The sequence below is a fragment of the Ovis canadensis genome, chromosome 1 (assembly GCF_042477335.2).
Source record: "Ovis canadensis isolate MfBH-ARS-UI-01 breed Bighorn chromosome 1, ARS-UI_OviCan_v2, whole genome shotgun sequence".
In the NCBI taxonomy this organism is placed as follows: Eukaryota; Metazoa; Chordata; class Mammalia; order Artiodactyla; family Bovidae; genus Ovis; species Ovis canadensis.
In genome coordinates, this window is record NC_091245.1 from 92,990,251 (window position 1) to 93,010,869 (window position 20,619).

Below are 20,619 nucleotides of genomic sequence, written 5' to 3' on the forward strand. Positions count from 1 at the left end.
CTCTCACTGTTTGCAGATGACATGATCCTCTACATGGAAAACCCTAAAGACTCCACCAGAAAATTACTAGAGCTCATCAATGAATATAGTAAAGTTGCAGGATATAAAATCAACACACAGAAATCCCTTGCATTCCTATACACGAATAATGAGAAAGTAGAAAAAGAAATTAAGGAAACAATTCCATTCACCATTGCAACGAAAAGAATAAAATACTTAGGAATATATCTACCTAAAGAAACTAAAGACCTATATATAGAAAACTATAAAACACTGATGAAAGAAATCAAAGAGGACACTAATAGATGGAGAAATATACCATGTTCATGGATTGGAAGAATCAATATAGTGAAAATGAGTATACTACCCAAAGCAATTTACAAATTCAATGCAATCCCTATCAAGCTACCAGCCACATTTTTCACAGAACTAGAACAAATAATTTCAAGCTTTGTATGGAAATACAAAAAACCTCGAATAGCCAAAGCAATCTTGAGAAAGAAGAATGGAACTGGAGGAATCAACTTGCCTGACTTCAGGCTCTACTACAAAGCCACAGTCATCAAGACAGTATGGTACTGGCACAAAGACAGACATATAGATCAATGGAACAAAATAGAAAGCCCAGAGATAAATCCACACACATATGGACACCTTATCTTTGACAAAGGAGGCAAGAATATACAATGGAGTAAAGACAATCTCTTTAACAAGTGGTGCTGGGAAAACTGGTCAACCACTTGTAAAAGAATGAAACTAGATCACTTTCTAACACCGCACACAAAAATAAACTCAAAATGGATTAAAGATCTAAATGTAAGATCAGAAACTATAAAACTCCTAGAGGAGAACATAGGCAAAACACTCTCCAACATAAATCACAGCAGGATCCTCTATGATCCACCTCCCAGAATGATGGAAATAAAAGCAAAAATAAACAAATGGGATCTAATTAAAATTAAAAGCTTCTGCACAATAAAGGAAAATATAAGCAAGGTGAAAAGACAGCCATCTGAATGGGAGAAAATAATACCAAATGAAGCAACTGACAAACAACTAATCTCAAAAATATACAAGCAACTTCTGCAGCTCAACTCCAGAAAAATAAACGACCCAATCAAAAAATGGGCCAAAGAACTAAATAGACATTTCTCCAAAGAAGACATACGGATGGCTAACAAACACATGAAAAGATGCTCAACATCACTCATTATTAGAGAAATGCAAATCAAAACCACAATGAGGTACCACTTCACACCAGTCAGAATGGCTGCGATCCAAAAATCTGCAAGCAATAAATGCTGGAGAGGGTGTGGAGAAAAGGGAACCCTCCTACACTGTTGGTGGGAATGCAAACTAGTACAGCCACTATGGAGAACAGTGTGGAGATTCCTTAAAAAATTGCAAATAGAACTACCTTATGACCCAGCAATCCCACTTCTGGGCATACACACCGAGGAAACCAGAATTGAAAGAGACACATGTACCCCAATGTTCATCGCAGCACTGTTTATAATAGCCAGGACATGGAAACAACCTAGATGTCCATCAGCAGATGAATGGATAAGAAAGCTGTGGTACATATACACAATGGAGTATTACTCAGCCGTTAAAAAGAATTCATTTGAATCAGTTCTAATGAGATGGATGAAACTGGAGCCGATTATACAGAGTGAAGTAAGCCAGAAAGAAAAACACCAATACAGTATACTAACACATATATATGGAATTTAGGAAGATGGCAATGACGACCCTGTATGCAAGACAGGGAAAGAGACACAGATGTGTATAACGGACTTTTGGACTCAGAGGGAGAGGGAGAGGGTGGGATGATTTGGGAGAATGACATTCTAACATGTATACTATCATGTGAATTGAATCGCCAGTCTATGTCTGACGCAGGATGCAGCATGCTTGGGGCTGGTGCATGGGGATGACCCAGAAAGATGTTCTGGGGAGGGAGGTGGGAGGGGGGTTCATGTTTGGGAATGCATGTAAGAATTAAAGATTTTAAAATTTAAAAAATAAAAAACTAAAAATTAAAAAAAAAAAGAAGAGTGTTCTTGCAAGTTTTAGTTAAAATGATTAAATATTCTTTATACATAGTTATGTAGTCTCCTAAGTCTCCACAGAAGTTGCTCTGACTGTAAACTGAAGATAACAGAGTTGTTGAGAACAGTTCAGTTGTTAAGGTATAGATGGTGCTTTAATTTTGATAGGTTTGTGTTCAAAGAAGGGCTTCCCAGGTGTCACTAGTGGTAAACAACCCACCTGCCAGTGCAGGAAATGGCAAGAGATACGGGTCCAGTCCCTGTGTCAAGAAGATACCTGGAGGAGGGCATGGCAACCCACTCCAATATTCTTGCCTAGAGAATCCTATGGACAGAGGAGCCTGGCAAGCTACAGTCTATAGCGTCACAAAGAGTTGGACACGACTGAAGTGAGTGTTCGAAGAGAAGAAAAAAAAGAATTATTGTACCTGTGAATGAATATTAAGTGCTTAATGTGTCCAGACACATATAATAGACACTTGAAAACATTATGTATGGAGAAATTATTGTCATATTAGAATTAACTGGGAGGATTAGATACAGACTGGGCTTCCCTGGTGGCTCAGATGGTAAAGCACCTGTCTGCAATGCGGGAGACCTGGGTTCAGTCCCTGGGTTGGAAAGATCCCCTGGAAAAGGAAATGGCAATCCACTCCAGTACTCTTGCCTGGAAAATCCCATGGACGAAGGAGCCTAGTAGGCTACAGTCCATGGGGTTGCAAAGAGTCAGACACAACTGAGTGACTTCACTTAGATACAGACTAAGCAAAGTATCTGATGAAGATAATATATTGGTTAAACTCCAGAGTTACTTCTAAATATAGAATATGTTCATATTGTGAAAATATATATCAGATATTACAGATTTGTTTTGATTCCTGTATAATCCTAGTAATTATATCTCTTCTCTATATACATTATCAAATAGATTAGTTAATTCCCTATATTTTACCTGGGGGTCTGGATATATATATTGCAGATAATGAGAAAATGATAAATGAAAAGATTTAAATAGGCTTTTGTGTGCTATGCTTTATTCTAACAATATTGAAGTATCACAAACCTTATATATAATAATTGTTAGGTCTATCAATCAAAGATTTCTGAGTTTGGGTATGTTACTTCTTCATACTTCAGTCTTATCATCTATAAAAGGATAATAATAGTACCTTTTCCCAAAAGTTGTTATGAAGATTAAATGAGATAGTATTTGTGAAGCATTTGAAATAGTGCTTGGCACATAGGACATGCCGAATAAGTATTTATTTAAAAAGTAAGACAGAGAAAAGCATGAATGTTGTGTATACATGCATCACTGGAAATGTAATAGTTAGAAAAGAATGTAACTTGCAGGAGAGTACATACATCTTCATAAGGTATTACAAAGAGGGTTATTTCAGTAGTCTAGAATGCTGGTGCATTTTCTTTGTCTACCAAGCTACTAGAGAAATGTTAGATTCCCAGATATGACCACAAGGTGGTATAGTTGCCATTCTCAGTCCTTTTGGATGAAGAAAATTTGTCCATGAAAGCAGTTAAATTTTGGAGATTCTGAGGATGATTCCTGGTACGTTCAGAGAGCAGAAAAAGTTTCCTTTAATCAAAATTGTGTTATCAGCTATGTTATAGAAATATTTATGAAAGAGTATGTAAAATTTGCTCAGAGATAAAATTGCCAACATCCATTGGATCATTGAAAAAGCAAGAGAGTTCCAGAAAAACATCTATTTCTGCTTTATTGACTATGCCAAAGCCTTTGACTGTGTGGATCACAATAAACTGGAAAATTCTGAAAGAGATGGGAATACCAGACCACCTGACCTGCCTCTTGAGAAACCTATATGCAGGTCAGGAAGCAACAGTTAGAACTGGACATGGAACAACGACTAGTTCCAAACAGGAAAAGAAGTACATCAAGGCTGTATATTGTTACCTTGCTTATTTAACTTCTATGCAGAGTACATCATGAGAAACGCTGGGCTGGAAGAAGCACAAGCTGGAATCAAGATTGCTGGGGGGAATATCAATAACCTCAGATATGCAGATGACACCACCCTTATGGCAGAAAGTGAAGAGGAACTAAAAAGCCTCTTGATGAAAGTGAAAGAGGAGAGTGAAAAAGTTGGCTTAAAGCTCAGCATTCAGAAAACGAAGATCATGGCATCTGGTCTTCATGGGAAATAGATGGGGAAATAGTGGAAACAGTGACAGACTGTAGTTTTTTTTTAATTTTAGTTTTTTATTTTTTAAATTTTAAAATCTTTAATTCTTACATGCATTCCCAAACATGAACCCCCCTCCCACCTCAGACTGTAGTTTTTTGGACTCCAAAATCACTGTAGATGGTGATTGCAGCCATGAAATTAAAAGACGCTTACTCCTTGGAAGGAAAGTTATGACCAACCTAGACTGCATATTAAAAAGCAGAGACATAACTTTGCCAACAAAGGTCCATCTAGTCAAGGCTATGGTTTTTCTAATCGTCATGTATGGATGTGAGAGTTGGACTGTGAAGAAAGCTGAGTGCCGAAGAACTGATGCTTTTGAATTGTGGTGTTAAGGAAGACTCTTGAGAGTCCCTTGGACTGCAAGGAGATCCAACCAGTCCATTCTAAAGGAGGTCAGTCCTGGGTGTTCTTTGGAAGGACTGATGCTAAAGCTGAAACTCCAATACTTTGGCCACCTGATGCGAAGAGTTGACTCATTGGAAAAGACTTTGATGCTGGGAGGGATTGGGGGCAGGAGGAGAAGGGGATGACAGAGGATGAGATGGCTGATGGCATCACCAACTCGATGGACATGGGTCTGAGTGAACTCCGGGAGTTGGTGACGGACAGGGAGGCCTGACATGCTGCAATTCATGGGGTTGCAAAGAGTCGGACATGACTGAGCGACTGAACTGAACTGAACTGATGTAAAATGCAACTCTGAAAAAATGATACCAAAATTAATTTTTTGTGTGAAAAAGTGTTATGAACTTGGCAAGAAACCTGCAAATTACCTCATTTATCTCCTTTAAAAATTATTTTAATTTTAAATTGAGATATAGTTTACTTACAGTATTATTAAATATAAATTTCAGTTATACAACATAGTGATTCACAATTTTTAAAGGTTATACTCCAGTTGTAGTTATTATAAAATATTGGGTATATTCTCTGTGCTGTACAATATATCCTTGTAGCTTATTTATTTTATACATAGTAATTTATGCCTCATAATCAGCTCCTTTATCTTGCCCTGAAAATTTCTGTAGGTTTTTATTTCATCATTTTTCCTCTCTCCCTTTTTTGTTTTCTGAAGGTGAATGAAACTGGTGGATAGAAAAGGGCTGATATTTTTACAGATGAAACAGGATTTATGAAAACATGAAAGAGATACCTTTGGGCTGCAGGGTTATTGGAATGAATCACAAATTAAGATTTCTTTTTCCCCACCAGGACTAGAGAATTTTCTTTGGAGACTTTCCAACTTTTGGTCAAATAGAGAGTTGAGATTATTATTTATTTTTTTAGCAGCACTGTGAGAACAAAGGGAACAAAAACCATTTTCATCTTAAATAAGAAAAAGTCATAAAGAAGATAGTGTAATTTATTCAAAGTTTTCTACTTAATACTACACTTGAGTGTAAATTCTAGTTTATTTCAGTGTTATTTTTTAAAGTTGCTGCACTTTAGTTAAAATGACACTTAATGATGACTTCATTCATTTTTGTTGTTCAATAGAAAACACAGACACCTTTATTGGAAACACCTGAAACTAATTATTGGAAACTTGATTCTAAAGTACCTCTTTCACAAAATGTATCTCGAAGCTTCCCATCAGCTGATCAGAGCAAATCTTCAAAAGATAAAAGAGACTATCTGCGTACACCTGCCAAAAATATTTTATCTACACCATTACCAAAGGTTTGTTGCTAAAATTTCTAAGAAAATTGTCCTTTTTTTAAAAATAAAAATGTCTCTGGTATCATATACCATATATCTGGTATCAAACACATAGGTATAAAAACCTTTGTCTTGAAAGTTTTGGTTATTTGTTACACCAGTGTGAAATAGTTTAATTGTTTTATTCTATCACTGTACACAACTTAATGACATCTTGGGCAAATTTTATTGCTTTCTGGCTTTTATCAGCATATAGGTCCCTGATAGACAAGCTCTAATTTTGACTTGAATTTTCCAGTATCACCTCAGTTACCTCCCTTTGCTGTTTACTCCTCATCGTCTTGTTGCTGGAGTCTTTTAGTTAGCAGTCAGCCTTTGTGAAGCAGGTACCACTAGCAAGGTGGCTCATATCTAGCTATCTTCAACATGTCCACTTAATCCATGGGGAATTCTTTCAACCTTTCAGTGTTAAATGGTGGTGTATAATGCTCTACTTCTGACTTCCCCTCTCCTCCTCTCTGCCATCTGTCTTACTCTGATTTCTTTTTACTTGTTCAAGTAGACATAAAAACAGATAAATAAGTCTTCTTCTTAGGTTTCTATCCACCTAGGGAATGACATGCCAGTCTCCCCTTCTAGAAGGCACCATTAGTCATTATAAGGCTTCTTTTTTTAAAAAAAATTAACTAGAGAATAATTACTTTACAGTATTGTGATAGTTTCTGCCAAACATAAACATGAATCAGCCATAGGTATAGATATGTCCCCTCAATGGAAAAATTACTCAGCTATAAAAAGGAAAACTCCTTTTTAGAGTTATATCCTTACTTGCCTTGAAAGTTGATGGAGGAGTATTTCAACCTATCTTTACCCCGTAAGCCAAAATTTTGTGCTTTTCCCTCCCCATTTGCATAAATTAACTGGGAATAAGAGAGATATCTGGTGATTGTTAGTCTTGTTCTACCACCTTTTAATAAGCCTTAGAGAAGGAGGTAGCCCTAATTATACATTGCTTTCTTTAGAGTGTAAGTTACTAGCACTTTTCCCCCCAACTTTGTGCTTTAGTTGACAATTTCAGACAAAAATAGTCCCACTTATATCCTGTATTATATATATTGAATTATATATACAGTATTATCCACCTCATGGAAATTATGAAAATTAGTAAAGTACATAGCAAGGCTTTTATATGAAATTATCTTGTTGTATTTATTATTTTATTTTTCAAAATATGAAATGATCTCTATTAAAGAATTGTTGTTAGGTTGCTAAGTCATGTCTAACTCTTTGCAACCCCATGGTCTGCAGCACATCAAACTTTCTTGTCCTTCACTATATCCTGGAGTTTGAGCAAGCTCATGTCCATTGAGTTGATGATGGCATCCAACCATCTCATCCTCTGGTGCCCCCTTCTCCTCCTGCCCTCAGTCTTTCCTAGCATCAAGGTCTTTTCCAATGAGTTGGGTCTTCACATCAGGTGGCCAAAGTATTGGAGCTTCAGCTTCAGCATCATTCCTACCAATGAATATTTAGGGTTGATTTTCTTCAGATGTTCAAGCTGGATTTAGAAAAGGCAGAGGAACCAGAGATCAAATTACCACATCTGTTGGATCATTGAAAAAGCAAAAGAATTCCAGAAAAACATCTACTTCTGCTTTATTGACTTTGCCAAAGCCTTTGACTGTGTGGATCACAATAAACTGTGGAAAATTCTGAGAGAGATGGGAATACCAGACCACCTTACCTGCCTCCTGAGAAGTCTGTATGCAGGTCAAGGAGCAACAGTTAGAACTGGACATGGGACAACAGACTGCTTTCAAATTGGGAAAGGAGTACATCAAAGCTGTATATTGTCATCCTGCTTATTTAACTTATATGCAGAGTACATCATGCGAAATGCCAGACTGGATGAAGTACAAGCTGGAATCAAGATTGCTGGGAGAAATATCAATAACCTCAGATATGCAGATAACACCACCCTTATGGCAGAAAGTGAAGAACTAAAGAGCTTCTTGATGAAAGAGGAGAGTGAAAAAGCTGGCTTAAAACTCAACATTCAGAAAATGAAGATCATGGCATCTGGTCCCATCACTTCATGGCAAATAGATGGGGAGACAGTGGAAACAGTGACAGACTTTATTTTCTTGGGCTCCAAAATCACTGCAGATGATGATTGCAGCCATGAAATTAAAAGATGCTTCCTCCTTGGAAGAAAAGCTATGACAAACCTAGACAGTGTATTAAAAAGCAGAGACATTACTTTGCCAGCAAAAGTCCATCTAGTCAAAGCTGTGGTTTTTCCAGTGGTCATGTATGGATGTGAGAGTTGGACCATAAAGAAAGCTGAGTGCCAAAGAATTGATGCTTTTGAACTGTGGTGTTGGAGAAGACTCTTGAGAGTCCCTTGGACTGCAAGGAGATCCAGCCAGTCCATCCTAAAGGAGATCAGTCTTGAATATTCATTGGCAGGACTGATGCTGAGGCTGAAACTCCAATACTTTGGCCACCTCATGTGAAGAGTTGACTCATTAGAAAAGACCCAGATGCTGGGAAAGATTGAGGGCAGGAGGAGAATGGGACAACAGAGGATGAGACGGTTGGATAGCATCACTGATTCAAAGGACATGAGTTTGAGCAAACTCCAGGAGTTGTGATGGACAGGGAAGCCTGGGTGCTGCAGTTCATGGAGTTGCAAAGAGTCAGACATGACTGAGCAACTGAACTGAACTTTCTTTCAGATTAACTGGTTTGATCTCCTTGCAGTCCAAGGAACTCTCAAGAGTCTTCTCCAGTTCGAAAGCATCAGTTCTTTGGTACTTAGCCTTCTTTATGGTTCAATTCCACATCCATGCATGACTACTGGAAAAACCATAATTTTGACTATATGGACCTTTGTTGGCAAAGTGATGTCTCTGCTTGTTAATACACTATCTAGGCTTCTCATAGCTTTCCTTCTAAGGAGCAAGTGTCTTTCAATTTAATGGCTGCAATCACCATCAGCAGTGCTTTTGGAGCGCAAGAAAATTAAGTCTGTTACTGCTTCTACTTTTCCCCTTCTATTTGCCATGAAGTGATGGGACTGAAGTTAAAACGCTTGTTTGTAACTGTTAAAGCTTCAGTACTTTGGCCACTTGATGCAAAGAGCTGACTCATTGGAAAAGACCCTGATGCCAGAAAGATTGAGGGCAGGAGGAGAAAGGGGTGACAGAGGATGAGATAGTTGGATGGCATCACTTATTCAATGGACATGAGTTTGAGCAAACTCCAGGAGATAGTGAAGGACAGGGAAGCCTGGCATGTTGCAGCCCATGGGCTTGCAGAGTCAGACACGACTTAGCGACTAAATAACAAAACACAACAACTCCATAAACATTGAGAAGAAAGCTTTTTTCCTTTTTTCCCCCTTTAACTGAGTGAGCTCCAAGTTGGGTCAAATACAGCCCTATGAAGTTGTCTAGAGAATCACTAAGTAAGTGAAAATGAAGTCGCTCAGTCGCGTCCGACTCTTTGCGACCCCATGGACTGTAGCCTACCAGGCTCCTCCATCCGTGGGATTCCCCAGGCAAGAGTACTGGAGTGGGTTGCTGTTTCCTTCTCCAGGAGATCTTCCCAACCCAGGGATAGAACCCAGGTCTCCTGCATTGCAGGCAGACGCTTTACCATCTGAGCCAGCAGGGAAGCTAGAGAATCACTAGACAGGTCAAATATTGACAACTGTTTCAGCATAAAATTTTGAAAGAGCTCCCAAGTGTGTTTTGCTCTGTTCATTGGCTGCCAGGCTGGACCAGAAATGTCCTTTTTAAGAGAGCAGGGGATGAGATGAGGAAAAGTTCAGGCACTAAATTTGCTCTTCTTACAGAGGTTCAGCCATTAAAAAAGAGAAACAACTCTTTAGGTTGTGGCAAGCTTTCTGTTAATTTCCACAGTTATAAACAAATTGATTTTGACCACTTTTACTGGCATTTTTATTGCTTTGTGGAAGAGCAAATTTTTGGAGGTTTACTCTGCTGTTCTTGCTGATATCAGTGACCTTACTTTTTAAAGACAATTTTTAAAACTTATAAACTTACATATACAGGATAATATGTAATACTAAACATTGACTAATGGAATTACTTTATCAACAAAACATGAGCAAACTTGCTTTCTTATAAATCAGGATTTTTATGTAGTAATAAAAGCTCTCAGTTCTTTGATCTTAATCATTGTTTGAAAAGTTTAAGTCTCTCTTAAGGTTGTTGGCTACTGAAGCTGCAGTGTCTCTCCCATCCTTCCTTTCTCCTTCTCTCCCTCCCTCTCCCCCATTATTTTATTAAAAACTTCTGAATTAAATTCTTATCCAAAATTTCTACTTCATACACATGCCAGTAATAATGGAGAGTTATATTGATTGTTAAAGATTCAACCTGCCTTTATTAATAATATATGTTTTATTTGATGGGATAATTTTTTGTTTTGTTTTCTTTTCTTTTGGATAGGCATATACTGTGAAAACACCAACAAAACTAAAAATTCAGCAAAGAGGAAACAAGAATGTACCCATTGAAGAAAGTAATAGTAAAAAGAGAAAAATGGTCTTTGAGTTTGATATTAATTCGGATAGTTCAGAAACTACCGATCTTTTGGTAAAACTATTACAAATAATCAACATTTATTGTTTATATTATTATATTTCTACATTATTTCTTGATGTATGTGTATAATATATGTGCATAGTATCTATTACTGCAATACTAAAATAAAATTCTCTATAATATAGGACTCTCTGCTTTTGTAGCATTTTAAAAAATTAGGGTTAAAAAAATCTCCCTTAACTTCAGAAAACAGGATATTTTGAAATACTTGATATGACATAGTTGGCATTTGAGATGACTAATTATCTTGTTTTCCAGAAGAGTGTTAATTTCTTTACCTTTTTCTTTTTGAGGCCCACTGGATCCCTTTAATCTTGCAGCCAAATTTGTTGTTCAGGACTCCTCTTGATTTTGCATATTATAAATGTTTTCTTTAATTTTATACCACTTATTGATTGCAAACAATAACATTTCTATGATTCTTAAAGAGTTAATGTGTTAAAAATGGCATGTTTAAGGAGGATAGTTCTTCTAGCAGTTTGTATGACCAGTTACTCCCTACTTCATACATATCATTATTTTCTAAAGGCATAATAATAATTTATTAAGAATAATTAAACTTACACTCATTTAGTTTAAAACCAGACTAACCTCCTTATACAAAATGGAGCAATTTACCAAAGATTCTTAATTACAAAATTGTAATTAAAGCCATTTGTTTTATTATTGCAACTCATAACTGTGAGATTCTTCAAGTTTTTATACTGCTTTGAGACCTCTGCTTTCATTTATTCTGGAATAATGAATAGCTGAAGTCTTAAAATTATAATTATTTAAGTTAACTTAAAGAAAATTTCTACTCTAGTATCTCTTTGTTTTATAGATAATGATTAAGACTGTAAAAACTTTACACAGAATACTTCAGTTATTTTTTAAAACAGTGTAACACTCTAGAAGTAGAGACAGAGTTCTTATTCTCATTTTACAGATGAGGAAACTGAGTCACACTGGTACTTTTCCAATATCACATAACTAGAAAGTCATGGAGCCAAAATTTGAACACCAACTGTCCAGCTCCATGGCCTATGTATGTCATTGTACACAATAATTTCCAGGTGTAACTGAAGTCAAGATATTAAAGATATTTTAAAAAGTGATGAGAATTAGTAGAAAGAGCATGAGCTCTGGAATTAGAGATAGTAGGTCTAGAATTCATACTGTTTCTTTTCTGAATTTAGGCTAGTTCCTTTACTTATCTGAGATTTGGAATAACTCATGATTTCGTGTCATTTTTAAAAGTAGCATCACAACTTTGTAACATCATGAACACTACAGTATTTTATTTATACTATTACAGTTTAAATTATCTAAGAAGACATTTCACAATAGGCTTTATCAGTTATAATTATCACATGAAATTAAAAGTCTTTGATAAAGTCAAGTACATGGGAAATTATAAAAGCTGAAATGATTGTAATTTTGGTTTCTGACTTTACTTTTTATTTTCTACATAACTTAAAAGCTAATGCTTAATTTATCTATATTGCTGGGCACACAATATATGAAGATGTAATTTTGACATCAGTAACAAGGAAAATGGAGCTGTTTGTGTAGGCTATTGAAGTTAGTATAAATTCAAATTAGGTTACTATAATGTTTGGTTGTTATATGTAATTCCTATGGTAACCTCAAAAGCATAGAATATGCACAAAAGGAAATGGGAAGGAAATCAAAACAGTTTGCTACCAAAAATGTTACCTAGACAGAAAAGAAGGTAATAATAGAGGAAATGAGTAACCAAGACCAAATCAAAACAAAACAAAACATCTGTAAAGCATATAGGAAATGAATATCAAAAAGGTGAAAGTTAGTATCTCTTTATCAGTAATTAACTTACATATGAGTAATTTACAATGTATATTTGGAGGATTATATACTCCAATAAACAAAAAAAAACTCATGTTAGCTTCAAATTGGCTAAATATGAAAGGCTGGAAAAAGATATGCAAATAGTAACCAAAAAAGAGGTGGGTTGGTTTTACCAATATCTGACAAAATAGATTTTAAATCAAAAAGTATGAGAAACAAATAAGGATATTATATGTAAATAAGAGGTTCAATATAGCAAGAAGTTGTGACAATTTTAATCATTTATACACCTAATAACATACCCTTAAAATATATAAAGCAAAGCTTTATAGAATTGAAGAAATGGACAGTTATACATTAATAGTTGGATACTTCAATACCTCTCCTTCAATAAAGGGTAAAACAACTAGACAGAAGATAAGTAAGGAAATAAGATTGGAACAACACACACCAAATAGATTTAATAGACACATATAGGGCACTGGCACTCCACTCCAGTACTCTTGCCCGGAGAATCCCATGGATGGAGGAGTCTGGTGGGCTGCGGTCCATGGGGTCGCCAGGAGTTGGACACGGCTGAGCGACTTCCCTTTCACTTTTCACTTTCATGCACTGGAGAAGGAAATGGCAATCCACTCCAGTGTTCTTGCCTGGAGAATCCCAGGGACGGGGGAGCCTGGTGGGCTGCCGTCTATGGGGTCGCTCAGAGTTGGACACGACTAAAGTGACTTAGCAGCAGCAGCAGACACATATAGAACATTCAGTTCAACAAAAGAATACACATTCTTCCCAACTGTACATGGATATTCTCCAGGATAGACCATGTAGGTCCCAAAACAAGTCTCAATAGATTTAAAAAACGGGCATCATATATAAATTATCTTCTCTGAATACAAGAGATGAAGTTAGAAATCAGAAAGAGAAGGAAAACTAGAAAATTCACAAATTTGTGAGAATTAATACACTTCTAACCAACCAATGGATCAGAGAAGAAAACACAAGGGGAATTTGACTTAGGGATGAATGAAAGTGAAAACACAGTACACCAAAACTTATGTGAGACAGAAAAACCAGTGCTCTAAGGGAAATATATAGCTCTAAATTTCTGCACTGAAAAAGAAAATCAATAAACTAACTTTTTATCTTAAAGAACTAGAAAAAGAAGATCAAACTAAACCCAAAGGTGACAGAGGAGGGAAATAATAAGAATGGAGATAAACAAATTAGGGAAAAGAAAACAGAGAAAATGAATGAAGTCAAAATTTATTTCTTTGAAAAGGTCAATTAAATTGACAAAGCTTAGCTTGACTGACAAAAGTCAGAAATATAATTGGAGATGTTATTACCAACTTTTTAGAGATAGAGAGTACTGTGAACAAATCTGCCAACTAATTAGATAACCTAGAAGAAATTAAAAAATGGAAAAACTACTTGAAATACACAAATTGCCTAAGCCTGTTCAAGAAGAAAGAGAAATTTTGTGACTTAGTGAATTCTGCTGAAATCTTAGAATTTATGATAATGATTGAATATTTTCATCCATGAACCTTCTGAAATTTGTATTAAATGTGACTCTAATGAGCAGGAACAGATATTGTGAACTGTTTGCTTCTGACTAAATTTGTGTTACATGTTCATTAAGAAAATGGATTCTGGAGCTAGCCTACCTGGATTTTAATCCTCACTCTATCTCTTACTAGCTGTATCGTCTTGGGCAAGTTACTTAATATTTGTGTGTCTCATTTCCTCACCTTTAAAATGGAGATAATAATAGTACATATAGATCATAAAAATGTTGTAAGGATTAAAACCAATTAAAATATGCTAAGTGCTTAAAACAGTGCCTGACATAAAGAAAGAACTAAATAAGTGTTAGCTATTATTACTTGGGAAAATATTCAGAAATTGATAATTGGCAACATTTATAATTTTTATAGGATTATGAATGCTTATTATAAGGCCTAAGTATGTTTAAATAAAAAGGCTGGGAAAAAGAGTGGGGAAAGTGAAACTGAAATAGAAATCAGTAGAAAAACACTATTCATATACATCTTGTATTCTACATAACCCTTTAGATGTATGGTTAGTAGAATCAAAATCAGATTTCCTTGTCTGGCAGACTGAGAGTTTAGTTTGTCAGTCTTCTTCCTTCAGGCTTTTAAATTTTCCTTCCTCTTTCTCCTTCCCCCGCCTCTTTTTTTCTTCCTCTTTATACTCTTCCATTTCATTCTCATATGTAGAATATAGACAAAAATTTTATAATATTAATGGTGGCAGCCTCCAAATTATATTTTTATATTTTTCTTTAAGAGCATGGTTTCAGAGGAAGAGACACTGAGAAAACTATGCAAGAATAATAATCCACCAATTTCTCATCTGTGTGTCAGAACACCAAAAAAGGTAGTTATTTTGGAAAGCAAATTTAAAAAGCTGGATTTAATTCTTTTTTTTTTCTTTGAGTTAAACATATTATGACTTTATTTTCTATCCAGACTCCTCCATCTCTAACAACTCCTGGATCTATGCAGAAGTCTGAAACTATGAGGAAAACGCAGGAGGACCGTTGGGCTGTAATTGCTAAGATGAATAGGAAACAAAAACTAAAGGAAGCAGAAAAGCTGTTTGTTTAATTTCAGAAAATCAGTGTGATTAAGGAGCCTATAACATAAAATTTATAGTTAACGTTTTTAATTCTTATTTTCTAAAGAGCCAGACATATTCTGAAATGAAGACTTTTGATTTGTAAATAATTTGTTTCTTTATATTTTATTGTATCAGCCTAAATGGGAAATAACCACATTGTTACTTAAAAATTTGTAATTCTCTTCAGATAATTAGATGATTGTTTTGGTTTTACCTTTTCTTGAGTTGATGAAAACTATTTTGGCTAAGTTTTCGCACTTATAAAATTGTCCATTGAACACTAGGAATATGTTGTTGAGATATACTGTTTATTCTTTACTATTAAAATATTTTGGATTCACATAAATACTTCTCATTGTTTCTGTGAGGTTGCCCGAGCAGCTTAATCATAACTTTGCTAGTATTATTTATTTTTCAAATCTTGAGGTCATTTTATTTGTTTCACGGTCTGAAGCAGCTTTGATTTATCTGTTGATAAAATTGACAAATGGCTTTACATTGCAAGAAAAAAGATTCTCCTGATATGACTTCCTAAAATACTTCATTTATTCAACATTCATTTGGCAAATATTTATTGAGTATCTGGTTCAGCGGTAAAGAATCCACCTGCAATGCAGGAGAAGCAGGAGCCATGGATTTGATCCCTGGGTTGGGAAGATCCCCTGGAGGAGGAAGGTCATAAAGAATCAGACATGACTCAGCACATATGTATATGTACCATGCTAAGACTTAAGCACAGTTCTAGATACTGGGGATATAACAAAAATAAGACTTATCTTCCAGAGCTTGCATTTTACAGGGAAAATAGGCAATAAATAAACTATATAAACACATAGTATATTAAGGATAATTGCTAAGAAGAAATAAAACAAGAGTATTAGAGAGTGTTGAAAAGACTTGAAATTTTATGTAGAGTGACCCATACTGAAATGACATTTGAAGAGCTGATGAATAGTGAAACTGTGGCTATCCTGAGGGTAACATTCCTGATAAAAGGAACAAAAAATATAAAGGCCCAGAGGTGGAAATGTGCTTAGTGTATCTGGGAAGCAGCAAGGAGGCCAGTGTGGGTAGAGGACAATGAGCAAAAGAAGGGTATAAATTAGAAAAGGCCTGTATTTAACAGGATAGAGAATTTGGGTGGACAGGTTATATAATGGTTATAGGCTATTGTGAGAACTTTGGCTTTTACTCTGAATATGATATGAAATTAGCAGACATTTCTGAGCAAAGACCATGATCTGACTTATGTTTTTAAAATAAAGCTCTTTCTGACTGCTGTATTGAGAACAGATTTTGAAAAGAGGACAGAGGAAAACTAGTTATTTTAATAATGCACATGAAAGATTATAGTGGCTTGAACAAAGGTGAGAGCAGCAGAGGAATAAAGAAGTCAACTTCTAGATCTATTTTGAAGATTAGATGTGGGATATAAAAAAGGGCCAAGCAATACAATTTTGGACATGCTAAGTCTAAAATGCATATTAGACATCCAAATAGAAATAGTTAAGTAGGCTTAGAGACAGATCCAGGGTAGTGATATAAATTTGGGAGTTAGCATATTTAAAGCTATCAGAGTGGATAAGAACATGTACAGTTGTGAGCATGACTATACCTAGGAAAGAGAAGAGATCAAAGATGAGAAGGAACCATAAAAGGATTAGCTAGGGTAATAGTGAAGTCTAGCAAGAAGGTATTTCAAAGAAGAGTGATATTGAGCATCTTTTCATGTGTGTGTTAGCCATCCATATGTCTTCTTTGGAGAAATGTCTGTTTAGTTCTTTGGCCCATTTTTTGATTGGGTTGTTTATTTTTCTGGAATTGAGCTGCTTGTATATTTTTGAGCTTAGTTGTTTGTCAGTTGCTTCATTTGCTATTATTTTCTCCCATTCAGAAGGCTGTCTTTTCACCTTGCTTATAGTTTCCTTTGTTGTGCAGAAGCTTTTAATTTTAATTAGATCCCATTTGTTTATTTTTGCTTTTATTTCCAATATCACTCATTATCAGAGAAATGCAAATCAAGACCACAATGAGGTACCATTTCACACCAGTCAGAATGGCTGCGATCCAAAAGTCTGCAAGCAATAAATGCTGGAGAGGGTGTGGAGAAAAGGGAACCCTCTTACACTGTTGGTGGGAATGCAAACTAGTACAGCCACTATGGAGAACAGTGTGGAGATTCCTTAAAAAATTGCAAATAGAACTGCCTTATGACCCAGCAATCCCAGTGCTGGACATACACACCGAGGAAACCAGAATTGAAAGAGACGCATGTACCCCAATGTTCATCGCAGCACTATTTATAATAGCCAGGACATGGAAACAACCTAGATGTCCATCGGCAGATGAATGGACAAGAAAGCTGTGGTACGTATACACAATGGAGTATTACCCAGCCATTAAAAAGAATACATTTGAATCAGTTCTAATGAGATGGATGAAACTGGAGCTGATTATACAGAGTGAAGTAAGCCAGAAAGAAAAACACCAATACAGTATACTAACACATATATATGGAATTTAGAAAGATGGTAATGATAATCCTGTATGCGAGACAGCAAAAGAGACACAGATGTATAGAACAGACTTTTGGACTCTGAGGGAGAAGATGGGATGATTTGGGAGAATAGCACTGAAACATGTATACTATCATGTAAGAAACGAATCACCGGTCTATGTTCGATGCAGGATACAGGATGCTTGGGGCTGGTGCACAGGGATGATCCAGAGAGATGATATGGGGTGGGAGGTGGGAGGGGGATTCAGGATTGGGAACTCATGTCCACCCGTGGCAGATTCATGTCAATGTATGGCAAAACCAATACAGTATTGTAAAGCAAAGTAAAGTAAAAATAAAAATTAAAAAAAAATACAAGAAAAAAAAGTGATAAATTGTGTTAAATGCTGCTCAAAGGTAAGATAAAATTGATTAGTGTGTCATTAATGTGGAGGTCTTTGTTAATCTGAACAATGGCAGTTTCAGGCTTCCCAGGTGGCACTAACTCAATGAAACTAAGCCATGCCCTGTGGGGCCACCCAAGACAGGCGGGCATGGTGGAGAGGTCTGACATAATGTGGTCCACTGGAGAAGGGAATGGCAAATCACTTTAGTATTCTTGCCTTGAGAACCCAATGAACAGTATGAAAAGGCAAAATGATAGGATACTGAAAGATGAACTCCCCAGGTCAGTAGGTGCCCAATATGCTACTGGAGATCAGTGGAGAAATAACTCCAGAAAGAATGAAGGGATGGAGCCAAAGCAAAAACAATACCCAGCTGTGGATGTGACTGATGATAGAAGCAAGGTCCGATGCTGTAAAGAGCAATATTGCATAGGAACCTGGAATGTCAGGTCCAGGAATCAAGGCAAATTGGAAGTGGTCAAACAGGAGATGGCAAGAGTGAATGTCAACATTCTAGGAATCAGCAAACTAAAATGGACTGGAATGGGTGAATTTAACTCAGATGACCATTATATCTACTACTGCGGGCAGGAATCCCTCAGAAGAAATGGAGTAGCCATCATAGTTAACAAAAGGGTCCTAAATGCAGTACTTAGATGCAATCTCAAAAACGACAGAATGATCTCTGTTCTTTTCCAAGGCAAACCATTCAATATCACAGTAATACAAGTCTATGCCCCAACCAGTAATGCTGAAGAAGCTGAAGTTGAATGGTTCTATGAAGATCTACAAGACCTTTTAGAACTAACACCCAAAAAAGATGTCCTTTTCATTATAGGGGACTGGAATGCAAAAGTAGGAAGTCAAGAAACACCTGGAGTAACAGGCAAATTTGGCCCTGGAATGCAGAATGAAGCAGGGCAAAGGCTAATAGAGTTTTGCTAAGAAAATGCATTGGTCATAGCAAACACCCTCTTCCAATAACACAAGAGAAGACTCTACACATGGACATCACCAGATGGTCAACAACATCAGATTGATTATCTTCTTTGCAGCCAAAGATGGAGAAGCTCTATACAGTCAACAAAAACAAGACCAGGAGCTGACTGAATTCAGACCAAATTCAGACTGAAACTGAAGAAAGTAGGGAAAACCACTAGACCATTCAGGTATGACCTAAATCAAATCCCTTATGATTATACAGTGGAAATGAGAAATAGATTTAAGGGAGTAGATCTGATCGATAGAGTGCCTGATGAACTATGGAATGAGGTTCGTGACATTGTACAGGAAACAGATCAAGACCATCCCATGGAAAAGAAATGCAAAAAAGCAAAATGGTTGTCTGAGGATGCCTTACAAATAGCTGTGAAAAGAACAGAAGCGAAAAGCAAAGGAGAAAAGGAGATATAAGCATCTGAATGCAGAGTTCCAAAGAATAGCAAGGAGAGATAAGAAAGCCTTCCTCAGCGATCAATGCAAAGAAATAGAGGAAAATAACAGAATGGGAAAGGCTAGAGATCTCTTCAAGAAAATTAGAGATACCAAGGAAATATTTCCTGCAAAGATGGACTCAATAAAGGACAGAAATGGTATGGACCTAACAGAACCAGAAGATATTAAGAAGAGGTGGCAAGAATACACAGAAGAACGGTACAAAAAAGATCTTCATGACCAAGATAATCACGAAGGTGTGATCACTCACCTAGAGCCAGACAGTGTCAGACTTTATTTTTTTGGGCTCCAAAGTCACTGTAGATGGTGATTGCAGCCATGAAGTTAAAAGATGCTTACTCCTTGGAAGAAAAGTTATGACCAACCTAGACAGCATATTCAAAAGCAGAGACATTACTTTGCCAACAAAGGTCCATCTAGTCAAGGCTACGGTTTTTCCAGTGGTCATGTATGGATGTGAGAATTGGACTGTGAAGAAAGCTGAGTGCCTAAGAATTGATGCTTTTGAACTGTGGTGTTGGAGAAGACTCTTGAGAGTCCCTTGGACTGCAAGGAGATCCAACCAGTGCATTCTGAAGGAGATCAGCCCTGGGATTTCTTTGGAGGGAATGACGCTGAAGCTGAAACTCCAGTACTTTGGCCACCTCATGGAAGAGTTGACTCATTGGAAAAGACTTTGATGCTGGGAGGGATTGGGGGCAGGAGGAGAAGGGGATGACAGAGGATGAGATGGCTGGATGGCATCACTGACTTGATGGACATGAGTCTGAGTGAACTCTGGGAGTTGGTGATGGACAGAGAGGCCTGGTGTGCTGTGATTCATGGGTTGCAAAGAGTCGGACACGACTGAGCGACTGAACTGAACTGAACTGAACAGGTGGCGCTAGTGGTAAAAACTCGCCTGCCAGTGCAGGAGACTTAAGAGAGTCGGATTCAATCCCTGGGTTCGGAAGATCCCCTGGAAAAGGGTATGGCTACTCACTCCAGTATTCTTGCCTGGAAAATCCCACGGACAGAGGAGTATGGTGGGCTACACGTCCATAGGGTCACAAAGAATCTGACGTGACTGAGCACACATGTACCACACTAAGACTTAAGCACAGTTCTAGATACAGGGGATATAACAGTGAATGAAACAGAAAAAATAAGCCTTATCTTCTAGTGCTTACATTTGGACAAAGAGTTGGACCACTCTTTTCATGTCACAGAGTTGGACACGACTGAAGCAACTTAACA

General features: G+C 36.7%; 1 protein-coding gene across 1 annotated transcript in view; it reads left to right on the plus strand.

Annotated features, from left to right (window-relative positions):
- Positions 1–15,370, plus strand: part of SYCP1 (synaptonemal complex protein 1) — a 141,192-nt gene extending 125,822 nt beyond the window's left edge. Inside the window, exons 30-33 of the mRNA XM_069601483.1 lie at positions 5,777–5,959; positions 10,417–10,563; positions 14,692–14,781; positions 14,874–15,370. Coding sequence (XP_069457584.1) covers positions 5,777–5,959; positions 10,417–10,563; positions 14,692–14,781; positions 14,874–15,011 — 558 coding nt within the window. The 3' untranslated portion in view covers positions 15,012–15,370. The remainder of the gene's footprint in view (positions 1–5,776; positions 5,960–10,416; positions 10,564–14,691; positions 14,782–14,873) is intronic.
- The last annotated feature ends 5,249 nt before the right edge of the window (positions 15,371–20,619 follow it).